This window comes from Schistocerca serialis, chromosome 10 (assembly GCF_023864345.2).
Source record: "Schistocerca serialis cubense isolate TAMUIC-IGC-003099 chromosome 10, iqSchSeri2.2, whole genome shotgun sequence".
Lineage (NCBI taxonomy): Eukaryota > Metazoa > Arthropoda > Insecta > Orthoptera > Acrididae > Schistocerca > Schistocerca serialis.
Genome location: NC_064647.1, coordinates 222,454,439 through 222,468,359, shown reverse-complemented (window position 1 = coordinate 222,468,359; position 13,921 = coordinate 222,454,439). Strand labels below are relative to the sequence as shown.

The 13,921-nt window shown below is 38.4% G+C and overlaps 2 protein-coding genes across 4 annotated transcripts in view; one reads left to right on the top strand and one right to left on the bottom strand.

The window, feature by feature from the left end:
* The window catches only part of LOC126424709 (ATP synthase subunit b, mitochondrial-like), a gene marked incomplete at its 5' end in the record, with an annotated part of 49,986 nt that extends 44,080 nt beyond the window's left edge, over positions 1–5,906 (bottom strand). The window contains 2 exons of the mRNA XM_050087432.1: positions 4,642–4,754; positions 5,884–5,906. Coding sequence (XP_049943389.1) covers positions 4,642–4,754; positions 5,884–5,906 — 136 coding nt within the window. The remainder of the gene's footprint in view (positions 1–4,641; positions 4,755–5,883) is intronic.
* Positions 5,907–11,563: 5,657 nt separating this feature from the next.
* LOC126425040 (transmembrane protein 50B) overlaps positions 11,564–13,921 on the top strand; it is a 515,390-nt gene continuing 513,032 nt past the window's right edge. For all 3 annotated transcript variants that reach the window (XM_050087947.1, XM_050087946.1, XM_050087945.1), the window contains exon 1: positions 11,564–11,760. In XM_050087947.1, the coding sequence (XP_049943904.1) occupies positions 11,662–11,760 (99 nt within the window). In that variant the 5' untranslated portion in view covers positions 11,564–11,661. The remainder of the gene's footprint in view (positions 11,761–13,921) is intronic.

Here is a 13,921-nt window from a genome sequence, read left to right as displayed (position 1 = left end):
TGCATGGCCTGGCTGACCAACACTTCCGATCTCATGAAGAGATTTGTACCTACAGATTGGAAAATTGCGCAGGTCGCACCAGTGTTTAAGAAGGGTAGTAGGAGTAATCCATCGAACTACAGATCTACATCATTGACGTCGGTTTGCAGTAGGGTTTTGGAGCATATACTGTATTCAAACATTATGAATCACCTCGAAGGGAACAATCTATTGATACGTAATCAGCATGGTTTCAGAAAACATCATTCTTGTGCAACACAGCTAGCTCTTTATTCGCACGAAGTAATGGCCGCTATCGACAGGGGATCTCAGGTTGATTCCGTGTTTCTGGGTATCCGGAAGGCTTTTGACACCGTTCCTCACAAGCGACTTCTAATCAAGCTGCGGGCCTATGGGGTATCGTCTCAGTTGTGCGACTGGATTCGTGATTTCCTGTCAGGAAGGTCGCAGTTCGTAGTAATAGAAGGCAAATCATCGAGTAAAACTGAAGTGATATCAGGTGTTCCCCAGGGAAGTGTCCTGGGACCTCTGCTGTTCCTGATCTATATAAATGACCTGAGTGACAATCTGAGCAGTTCTCTTAGGTTGTTCGCAGATGATGCTGTAATTTACTGTCTAGTAAGGTCATCCGAAGACCAGTATCAGTTGCAAAGCGATTTAGAAAAGATTGCTGTATGGTGTGGCAGGTGGCAGTTGACACTAAATAACGAAAAGTGTGAGGTGTGGTGTCACCGCCAGACACCACACTTCCTAGGTGGTAGTTTAAATCAGCCGCGGTCCATTTAGTACATGTCGGACCTGCGTGTCGCCACTGTGTGATCGCAGACCGAGCGCCACCACAAGGCAGGTCTCGAGATACGGGATAGCACTCGACCCAGTTGTACGGACGACTTTGCTAGCGACTACACGGACGAAGCATCGCTCATTAGCCGAGCAGATAGTTAGAATAGCCTTCAGCTAAGTCAATGGCTACGACCTAGCAAGGCGCCATTAGCCTTACATAGTTTGATAGTTATCGTATGAAATGTCTCATAAAGAACGCTGTATACAACAAGGACGAAATAAAAGTTAAGTATAATAGCAGCTACGTATTATTCTTGCTACCATTCATTACGTATCCTGTTCCAGAATTCACGCCCGTCTGCGTTAGATAGCGTGCATTTCGGCCTCCTCTATCTACAAGGTGTTGGCATATTTGCCAACACATCATGAGGTGATCCATATGAGTTCCAAAATAGATCCGTTGGAATTCGATTACTCGATAAATAGTACAATTCTCAAGGCTGTCAATTCAACTAAGTACCTGGGTGTAAAAATTACGAACAACTTCAGTTGGAAAGACCACATAGATAATATTGTGGGGAAGGCGAGCCACAGGTTGCGTTTCATTGGCAGGACACTTAGAAGATGCAACAAGTCCACTAAAGAGACAGCTTATACTACACTCGTTCGTCCTCTGTTAGAATACTGCTGCGCGGTGTGGGATCCTTACCAGGTGGGATTGACGGAGGACATCAAAAGGGTGCAAAAAAGGGCAGCTCATTTTGTATTATCATGTAATAGGGGAGAGAGTGTAGCAGATATGATACGCGAGTTGGGATGGAAGTCATTAAAGCAAAGACTTTTTTCGTCGCGGCGAGATCTATTTATGAAATTTCAGCAACCAACTTTCTCTTCCGAATGCGAAAATATTTTGTTGAACCCAACCTACATAGGCAGGAATGGTCATCAAAATGAAATAAGAGAAATCAGAGCTCGAACAGAAAAGTTTAGGTGTTCGTTTTTCCCGCGCGCTTTTCGGGAGTGGAATGGTAGGGAGATAGTATGATTGTGGTTCGATGAACCCTCTGCCAAGCACTTAAATGTGAATTGCAGAGTAATCATGTAGATGTAGAAGAAGTCACAAATTGGATCGATTCGTGGATCGCTTCAAAAGATGAACAATTTTTTCGATGCGGGCTTCGTACACTGCCCGAAAGATGGGAGAAAGTAGTGGCCAGCGATGGAAAATACTTTAAATGATACTTGTGTAACCAATATGTTTCATTAAAACCTCAAATGTTGAGGAAAAAATGATGGAAGCAAAGTTGTACACCTTGTAACTCTTTCCTTCCTCTTTGTCAAATATGAGGTCAACCACTGGAGGTCACTCCTGCTGATCCCATATCTCCCTAATTTATAGAGCAGCATGGAGTGGTTCACTGAATCAAATGCTTTGCTTAATTCACAGCAGATACCTGCAACTTTGCTGCTGTTATCCAATGAGGAGCTAATTCTGTCAACAAATGTGTTTATTGCATCTAAGGTATTTTTTTCATTTTTGGAACACAAATTGATTTTTATCAGTGATATTAAATTTTGAGACAAAATTTAGTATCTGTGTTGCAGCAAGCTTTTTAAATAACTTAGAGAAAATTGACAGGATAGAAACAGGTCTGTAATTTCCCATTTCTTCTTTTGGCCCTTTTTTGTGTACTGGCCTATGTTCGGCATACTTCAGTAACTCTGGGAAACATCCTTGCTCAAACGATTGGTTAATTATTTCTGTCAGAGGATGTGATATTATTTTAAAACCATTTTAATTACTTCTGTTGGTATACCATCCCATCCTGCAGAATTTTTGTTTTTCAGGGACAATATAACATCTACTACAGGTTTCAGTGTAAAGTCTGTATATGAAGGAAGCTGTTCCGAATTACGAGTAAAGCCACTTATATTGTCTTACTCACAGTACGTTCACAAAGAGCCACAGTCAACATTTCAAATGCAGTGCTGCAATTTATTCCATTTTCAAACAAAATTTAATGCAAATTCTTTGATCCATCTTTAGTAAACATTCGCTGAGCAGTCAAAAACACATATAATCTTTATGGCTGTCAACAATAAACTAAATAATCAAAACAGCTGACAATGTAAACATACATTAAGAACATATATACCAACAAGATTTTAAAAAAACTGAAAATCGAATGTATAAATCACAAGAAATTAAAAAAACTGCTGTTACTTTCTGACCACACTTCGTATACTGTCACAAACTTGAAGACAGCTCATTTTCTGGTATAGAGGTCGCCATAACGTTCCTGAAGAGTTCCATTTCATATTTTCTGAATTTTATACAAATCTTCATCGTGTAAGGTTGTCTGAGACCACATTACATTTTGTCATAATGATGCATAACTGAAACAGCAGCTCATCTAACAAGCAACCATGTGCACTGTGTGAGAGCTCAGAGGAAAGTGACTCAAGCTGGGTTCTATATCTGACCTCTCCCACTGTCAACCCAAGCAGTCTCATTTGCCTTCTCGACTTTCTAGTGATTGAGGAAAAATTGTTCTCATTACTTTTGCGACACATTTATTACAACAACTGTACAAAAAAGCTGTACCAAAAACAAAATCAACCTGAAAAAATCATATTGTTGTGTATTTATTTATTTGTATCTATTTACTCCCCACAGACAAACACAGAATTTGTTTTGGATTGAGGATATATTTTAAACTTCATGTCACAATTTTGTTGGAACAATCATAAACAATAAAAACATTGTATATCTTGATTACTGGCACTTCATAAATACTACTGGCACAAATGAAAGTATTCTACTCCTCCAAAAGGAATTCCTTAATGCTATTAAGACAGCTATTGGTACGAAACTCCTTCAAGACCACTACAAAGCAGCTTCCATTTGAGTTTTTTTAAATTCTTTGGAAGTTCATTATAAACTCTGATCCTTTAAAAAATGATAGAACACAGCAATCAGTCATCCTTTTCTTTCAGACTTTATTGAAACAAAACAAGATTTTTGCTGGTACCTAGTCATTATTAATGCACTATCTCATAGTTTCAAGACATGTCCTAGTACATTCGGGCTTTGTCACAGTTCATTCAAGACTCCCCCCCTCCCCCCACCTATTTTTAGGCATAACCCATTTTCAAGTCATCTAAAAACGTAACACACCATAATAAAAAGAAAGATATAACATAAAAGCCATACAGCTGCACTGAATACAGTCCTTCAGCAAATGTGGTAATTTTGATAGGATACCTCATCCCCATTTCATCACGAAATAATCACACGTTACACATAATTGTGCATAGCACAGTCATCAAAGAGCATGATCTAAAATATAACGTATGTGTAATGATAATGGTTGCGAGAACTACAGCATTAAAACACTATTAAAATAGTATAGTGTGTTAAAGCTAAGTTCTGGCAACCATTATTATCCTGAGCACTTTATATTTTAGGTCATGCACTTCAACCACCATGCTATGCACAAATATGAATAGCACATGATTTCTGTATCAAGACTATAACAATGCATCCACATTTGTTATCAGTAATTACTAATTTTGTATAAACTCTACATCGAGTGCAGTTGCGTAGCTTTTATGTTGCAACCTTCCTTTCATGATGGTGTATTCTGTTTTTTGACTCATTTGAAAATGGATCAAGCCCAAAACTAGTAGTGCTGAATTTAGTACATTTTTAAAACACAGGCTGCTGTAATTTTGTCTGACTTCAAGTTTATTGAGGCAGAAGAAAACGAACATTGTAAATTTCCAAGAAGTGTAAACAAGTAGCAGATGGAAGTTCTCAAAAGAAGGACATATTTTCAGACCTGTCCTTTTTTTTACCTGTTACCCCAGTCTTGTTGTAGAAATCTGTAAACCAGTTGTCTGGAACAAAACCATAGCGGACTTTCATTGGATACTCTCTTCTCACAGGATGAGGGAAATTCAAAATGTCTCTCTCTCCAGAGGAATCTACTGTAATTCCATACCCACTCACAAACAATCTCTTATACAATGGAATTTGTTTAATCATTTCCGCTACATCTGCAGCATGTTTTGAGGCCTCTTCCACAACTCTCTTAACCAATTTTCCTGTACAAAGAAGAACCTTATTAGAACATAATAATAGTCATCCATTAGTTTGAACTTATTACATTGTAAAACATTATTGTTATTATTGTATGATTACTATTAATATTATTATTACCATTGTTGCTGTTGTTGTGGTCTTCAGTCCTGAGACTAGTTTGATGCAGCTCTCCATGCTACTCTATCCTGTGCAAGCTGCTTCATCTCCCAGTATGTACTGCGGCCTACATCCTTCTGAATCTGCTTAGTGTATTCATCTCTTGGTCTCCCTCTACGATTTTTATCCTCCACGCTGCCCTCCAATACTAAACTGGTGATCCCTTGATGCCTCAGAAGATGTCCTACCAACCGATCCCTTCTTCTAGTCAAGTTGTGCCACAAACTCCTCTTCTCCCCAATTCTATTCAATACCTCCTCATTAGTTATGTGATCTACCCATTATAATCTTCAGCATTCTTCTGGAACACCACATTTTGAAGCCTTCTATTCTCTTCTTGTCCAAACTATTTATCGTCCATGTTTCACTTCCATACATGGCTACACTCCATACAAGTACTTTCAGAAACAACTTCCTGACACTTAAATCTATACTCGATGTTAACAAATTTCTATTCTTCAGAAATACTTTCCTTGCCATTGCCAGTCTACATTTTATATCCTCTCTACTTCAACCATCATCAGTTATTTTGCTCCCCAAATAGCAAAACTCCTTTACTACTTTAAGTGTCTCATTTCCTAATCTAATTCCCTCAGCATCACCAGATTTAATTCGACTACATTCCTTTATCCTTGTTTTGCTTTTGTTGATGTTCATCTTATACCCTCCTTTCAAAACACTGTCCATTCCATTCAACTGCTCTTCCAAGTCCTTTGCTGTCAAACTCTTCACGCAGTATCGTATCTCCCATTTCATCTTCATCTACATCCTCTTCCATTTCCATAATATTGCCCTGAAGTACATCGCCCTTGTATAGACACTCTATATACTCCTTCCACCTTTCTGCTTTCCCTTCTTTGCTTAGCACTGAGTTTCCATCTGAGCTCTTGATATTCATGCAAGTGGTTCTCTTTTCTCCAAATGTCTCTTTAATTTTCCTGTAGGCAGTATCTATCTTACCCCTAGTGAGATAAGCCTCTACATCCTTACATTTGTCCTCTAGCCATCCCTGCTTAGCCATTTTGCACTTCCTGTCAATCTCATTTTTGAGATGTTTGTATTCCTTTTAGCCTGCTTCATTTACTGCATTTTTATATTTTCTCCTGTCATCAATTAAATTCAATATTTTTTCTGTTACCTACGGATATCTACTAGCCCTCATCTTTATGCCTACTTGATCCTCTGCTGCCTTCACTACTTCATCCCTCGAAGCTACCCATTCTTCTTCTACTGTATTTCTTTCTCCCATTCTTGTCAATTGTTCCCTTATGCTCTCCCTGAAACTCTATACAACCTCTGGTTTAGTCAGTTTATCCAGGTCCCATCTCCTTAAATTCCCACCTTTTTGCAGTTTCTTCAGTTTTAATCTACAGTTCATAACCAATAGATTGTGGTCAGAGTCCACATCTGCCCCTGGAAATGACTTATAATTTAAAACCTGGTTCCTAAATCTCTGTATTACCATTATATAATCTATCTGAAACCTGTCAGTATCTCCAGGCTTCTTCCATCTATACAATCTTCTTTTATGATTCTTGAACCAAGTGTTAGCTATGATTAAGTTATGCTCTGTGCAAAATTCTATCAGGCGGCTTCCTCTTTCATTTCTTCAGCCCCCCCCCCCCCCCCCCTCCCTTCCAAATCCCTATTCACCTACGTTTCCTTCTCTTCCTTTTCCTACTATCGAATTTCAGTCACCCATGACTATTAAATTTTCGTCTCCCTTCACTATCTGAATAATTTCTTTTATCTCATCATACATTTCTTCAATTTCTTCGTCATCTGCAGAGCTAGTTGGAATATAAACTTGTACTACTGTAGTAGGTGTGGGCTTCGTGTCTATCTTGGCCACAATAATGCGTTCACTATGCTGTTTGTAGTAGCTTACCCGCACTCCTATTTTTTTATTCATTATTAAACCTACTCCTGCATTACCCCTCTTTGATTTTGTATTTATAACCCTGTATTCACCTGACCAAAAGTCTTGTTCCTCTTGCCACCTAACGTCACTAATTCCCACTATATCTAACTTTAACCTATCCATTTCCCTTTTTAACTTTTCTCACCTACCTGCCTGATTAAGGGATCTGACATTCCACGCTCCGATCCGTAGAATGCCAGTTTTCTTTCTCCTGATGACAACGTCCTCCTGAGTAGTCCCCACCCAGAGATCCAAATGGGGAACTATTTTACCTCTGGAATATTATACTCAAGAGGACACCATCATCATTTAACCATACAGTAAAGCTGCATGCCCTCGGGAAAAATTATGGCTGTAGTTTCCCCTTGCTTTCAGCCATTCGCAGTACCAGCACAGCAAGGTTGTTTTGGTTAGTATTACAAGGCCAGATCAGTCAATCATCCAGACTGCTGCCCCTGTAACTACTGAAAAGGCTGCTGCCCCTCTTCAGGAACCACACGTTTGTCTGGCCTCTCAACAGATAGCCCTCCGTTGTGGTTGCACCTACGGTACAGCTATCTGTATCGCTGTGGCATGCAAGCCTCCCCACCAACGTTAAGGTCTATGGTTCATGGGGGGGATTTATTATTATTACTTGCGTCAAAAAGCTAAACAAGAGAAAATGATTGTAGCTGTTGATATTTACAGAGAATGGTAGCTAGTCTTAACTGACAAATACACAATATGAGTTATTTAATAATACTACTGAAACATGTACATACAAAGAAATATCAAATAATCTTTGCTCAAAATTGGCGTTGTTCCACAACACTGTATTTACCTTTCAGTATTTCTGCTCCTGGGATAGTGCCTCTTAGTAGTAATCAAAATATCTGGTTTTGATCCCAGATACTACTTATGTTTCAACTAGAAGTACCAACAATGGCAGCTGAAGACTGCTGGTATACATCATCCCCATTCTGTCAGTGGCCATGTCAAAGAGGGCAGAAGAGTAACCAGAGGTTGGGAGCATCCTCTTGTTGATGATATATTCATTGTCAAAATATTCCAGATTATTCCTCGTTAGTAACTGCAGGAGAAGACTATGGGAAACAGAATGAACCACTAATGAAAGAGAAACTTTCTACAAGTCAGAGTGTGGAATGTCGGAAGCCTGAATTTGGTAGGGACACTGGAAAATCCGAAAAGAGTTGTAAAGGCTCAGTGTAGATACAGTGGGAGCCACTGAAGTGAAATGGAAAAAAGATTAGCTCTTTTGGTCATAACAGTGTAATATCAACAACTGCAGAAAATGACATTGCAGGAGTATTATTTCTCATGAAGAGGAAAGGAGGGTAGACAGTTCCATGACACAATTACTCTCATCAGAATTGACAGCAAACAACACCAACAATAACTTGAAACTTACAGCACAGGACAGGAACACACAGAGTAACTATGGCTCAAGTGTGAAAGAGTAATTAAATATGCACTGTATAGTTAAGTACCCAGTAGAAGAGCTCATAACAGGAGGGAACCACCCCAGTATACAGCCACTGTAATGAAACTTCTAAGGAAACGGAGATCACTGCATTATAGGTGTAAAACAAAGCACAGAGCTATAGATAGAGAGATCCTGTATGAAATGTGCTTGGCTGTCAAGAGAGCAATACATGAAGCCTGACTACCATGGCAGAATACTGACAAATGATCTTTCACAAAACCACAAGAAATTCTAGTTGTATGTGATGGCTGTTAGTGGCATCAAAGTTAGTGTCCATTCCTTAATGAATGAGACAGGAACTGAAACTGAGGAGCAAAGCAAATGCTGAAATGCTTAACTCTGTTTTCAAATGGTCCTAGTTTTTCAAAAAAAGCACACGTCACACCAGTCGACAAGAAGGGTAGTAGAAGTGATCCACAAAACTATTGTACAATAACTTTGACACTGATCTGTTGTACAATCTTAGAACATATTCCAATCTCAAACATAATGAGGTATCTCGAACAGAATGATCTCCTCTATGCTAGTCAGCACAGATTTCAAAAACATTGATGATGTGAAACTCAACTAGCACTTTTCTCACACGACAAACTGAAAGTGTTGGATCAAGGCAGCCTGTAGATGCAATGTTTCTTGATTTCCAAGTATGATCATATGGGGTATCGAGTGAAATTTATGACTGGATTGAAGACTTTTTGGTAGGGAGGCTGGAGCATGTTATCTTGGATGGAGAGTCATCCAGATGTACAAGTGTTACACTCACGTGTTTGTATAAGTTGGTCGATTCCAACTCTGAATGATAATGCCATCATCTGCAAGAAGTCCGAGGTTACTATTAATACTGTCTGCGGAGGGACATTAACATACAACATGAAAAGCAAGCATTCCAATGCACTTCCATGGGCACATTAGGTATTTTTCTACCCCTCTGTCCGCAGCTCGTGGTCGTGCGGTAGTGTTCTCGCTTCCCACGCCCGGGTTCGATTTCCGGCGGGGTCAGGGATTTTCTCTGCCTTGTGATGACTGGGTGTTGTGTGCTGTCCTTAGGTTAGTTAGGTTTAAGTAGTTCTAAGTTCTAGGGGACTGATGACCATAGATGTTAAGTCCCATAGTGCTCAGAGCCATTTGAACCATCTACCCCTCTCCCTTCTCTCACCACCCCCTTTCTTCCTCTTCATGTCCACCGTCCTCTCCTTTTCCTCTGCCCTTTCCCCCCTCTCTCTCTTCCTAAATCTCTTTTTTCTCTACCCTCAGTACTCTTTCCATGTAGTTGTGTGGCTGCTGAGACATCCGCCAAAGACCTGTCAATTTCCTGCTACCCACTGTTCGTGTCCTTCCATACCCCTTTCCCAATTCCATCAGGTATTGCAACTGCATTCAGCAAGACCATGGGAGTGCGTGTTTGGAGGTGTGTGTGTGTTTGCTTCAAAAAGAGCAAGAGCTAGAAATCTGGTGTGGATTCTGCTTCGTGTTACATGTCTCTGCTCAAAGCATCAGTGCGCTATAGATGAGTAGTTATCTTTCCCTTATTTTACATATTGCTCCATCCAGGAATTTCCATTATTGTTACACACTAACGAAATACAATTCATTCAAGAAAGTCATGACTTACAAAACTCTTGTTTGACTGATTCTTGAGAATTGTTCATGAATTTGGTACCCAGATGTAGGATTAATGAAGGATATAGAGAAGATACAATTATGTCAAGCCTCTTAATTTCAGCATACTCGAATGTCATGTATACATTTGCATCAGGAACATCTCTGACTTTATCAGACATTATTCTTTCGGAGGAGTGTTGGAAATGCACCGCTAACTGCAGATACTATAAAAAGATCGATGGAAGTAACTGATAACCCAAAAACCTTTAGTTTGAGTTATTGCATATTATACGCTTGGTTAAATTCATACACAAGGTCGTAAGTACAACAGCGCAAAACGATGTAAACAGTGCGCAGTGCTTTCTAGTGAAAATTTAGGAACTACCTGTTGCCAACACTTGGTGCATTCAAAAACGAAACTGATCACATTAATCCTCGATAAACTGAAGGTCAGCATTTGTCATGCTGATACCTTCAAATGCTGTAACTATAATTGCAGAAGCGCATAATAATTTAATGCAAATCAATGTAAAACAGATATGAGAAAAACCAACACAATTAACCAGATAAATTGCTAGTGGTAGAAATGGTGATGGAATGCTTGTGCATATTCACAATAGGTAACAAACGGACCAGAAGACGCAGCACGTATCAGCCAACGCACTTCAAATCATTACTGTTTTATCTTTTATTTAATGTTTTAAACATCTACTGCTAATTAAACATATCAGATACTGCAAACTGCGGATGAGAAGCTAATGTCTGAATTGTATTCGGATATGACTACGCTATCTACTTGGTTCTGGTACGGAACCACAAAGACACTTTATTTTCAGTAATCGGAAGGCGAAATATTTCTCTATACAGTCTGATTGCAGTTACTACTATCTATTTACTATAACGGCCGAAGTTTAACATGCGTCCGTATTATTTTACGTAAGATACCGTTAACAGCAAAACATATAAATCAATGTAACAAAATAAGATAACGAATAACAAATATTATTTCTAGAAATCACCTGCTTCCAATTTAATCATGGGCAGCATCGTGAAAATACGCCTGTAATCAAACGGAAAAAACTCGAATTATATGTAAAATCACGTATAGCGAATTTAATGATGCAACAATGAACATCATTTGCTATACAGTTGCGCTCATTACATTCGTTCTCAGACGGTACATTGCATTATGACTTCCCCATTAAAAACGTCGTACACATATATTTTTATTTTGCGTTGCTTTTATGAAATCAAAAACACCAAAAAAAGTGAAGTTAACATTTTCCTTTTTACGACACAGACAACTTCTTGCAACATATACGGGAAATTTGAGATAAATTAAAAGAGCGCAAGAGCAGTTGATAGTTTTGTACTGAATGACCTAATATGACACTAAATATTTTATCCCAGTTTTTATAATATTCAATACCAGCTATATAGATATTAGTTATAAAAACAGTTTATTATAGCAGATGCACAGCAGTATCAGTGCTTTGGTTGCTAGTAATATCTTTGACAGGTAAGTCACCGAAGTAAGTGCTAAGGTGTTTTTATTGTGTTGGTTGTGTAACGAGGTTCGAAAGACGAAATTTGGGGCAGTGATAGCAGAAAATGGCTGGTTGCTTTGAAAATGTGCAGCTTCCTCCTTGCGTGTGGTTTGAAGGCGACGACAAACGGAATGCCGTGGCGTCTATTATAGCTGGTTTGCTGGTGAGTACCACTTTGTGTTAAGTGAAGGAAAAAAAAAAAAAATGCACCTTTTGACAGGTGTGCTGTAGTGTGACTTAATTTTCTGTGTGCATCATATCATTAAGAACGTAAATTACAGGTAGGTGTTGTATTATACAGTTTATCGTATTTATTTGATTCAAAACCGATTGTAGTGCTGGTTAACATGCTGCTGTCAAAGTTTCATACTTAAAAAGTTGTGCTGCGATAAGAGGTATACCACATCAGAATTCGCGTAGAAATGTAACTAATCAGTGGAAGAAACTTACGGAATAATACCCACGAAATGAGGTCACATGAGAATTGGTGTGACAGCGAAAGAAGTTCACCTGTCACTTTGAAATTTGTATAATATGGAGTGGTAAAATCGTTACACGTAGTAAATCAACAAGAATTATCACGCTTCCTGCGTGTTATGCTTATAATATTTGTATTTCAATGATTTTTTGACTAATGTGATAGGCTCCACAGATTCATTTTCAGTCTTTTTATCTCCCCTCCCCCCCCCCCCCCCACACACACACACACACACACACAGACACACACGCATTGCAGTTGTATAAACTCGATTTTGTACCGCATGTATCTGTTTTCCAGTTATATCAGTTGTTAAATTCAAATAAGATGTTAATGCAGTCCCTGCTAGTCACAACCGTTAGATGATCCTCTCTGTTACAGAAAGTAAAGTTCATTGTTGTTGTCGAACTGTGAATTTTTGAAACATGAAAAAGGCTTCTTCCAGTCATCCTCAGAGGAAGTAAAATCATAGTTTTCACTCAGCCACAAAGGCATATCAGTTAAAACTTTTGTCACAACTTTAACTCTCATTCTAATGATTCTGTAAGACATCATTGTGTGTCATTATTTGGGAAAATCCCGCATAGATATCCTATGTTGACATCTGCTTAACAGTAAAGGTATTCATTGGAGACTTTTGTTACTGCAAATATTTATCTTTCTACAAAAAATAGTGAAAAGCATGAACATATCACAAAGACCAAATGCAACCTCTACAACGATGTTGAGGGATTAACATAGTACAGAAAGGGGTCAGATACTTGGGTTCACATGCATTCAACAACTTTCCAGAACACACTGAATGCAAAGTAGATAATTTAGTGAAGTTTAAGTGAATTAAAGAACTTTGTTTGGTAATTGCGCCTACTCCATTGAAGAGTATCATCACAGAAAATCCTAACTTTGTTTTAGGTTAATATAGAGTTACAGTTTGCAGTGTAATACAGCAATGTAAAGTCATTTCACTGTATTGTACTTAAAAATTAAATGTAGGTGCATCTTTGACTTCTTTCCACATCTATGGAATATGACTAATGCAAGGTAACATGACCAGATTTTTGTTGGCATGCAAGTCTCTTCATTTCACACATAGTGAAATGATAGTTGCAACTGTGGAGTGCTCTCTGATGAGACAAATAGGTGTCATATGATTTCCTCAAGGTGATTGAGACAAGAGAAGCGGTAGTCTTGTAAACATTACAGACCCGTTTCGTTTTACATTCTCTTCCAACCCGATACTGTTCTCTATCCGTTTCTTTTCCAACCCAAGACTGTTTTCCATCCATTATAAGTTATTTGCCGAACTGTAATTGGCTTCATTAAACTAATCACTGCTGGAATATAACAAAACAATTATGTGCTTGTGAAGTTTATTTTAAGGAGTGTTGATGTAACATTGCTCGACTCTCTAATATTGCTTGTTTGTGGTGCTGCATTAAGCACACTTTGCATCAAATCATTCTTTAAATAAACTCTGATGGGAATTTATTTTCCAGCTACCATAAAATTTTAGTTTATAAATGAGTTTGTGATTTATAAAAGTTCAAATAAAGAAATTATCTGCATCAGTCACTTCTCCACGGTGTGTTTCAAGACTTCATGCTCATATCTTCAAGAGGCACAGATATATTATGTAACATATTTGCTAGCTGGAAGCAGCCAGTTGTTTGTTGTCGATTCATTTTGAATCCATTCCAGTGCTCAGAACTCTGTTGTTAGTCATAAATATAGATTTTTAGTTTGTCTTGCAGAACACAAACAAATAACATAAACAAACCAAATATTATGAAGCTGTCAAAAATGTAACATATTATTGTTCCTCCTGAAGATGGGAGTGTAAATTTGA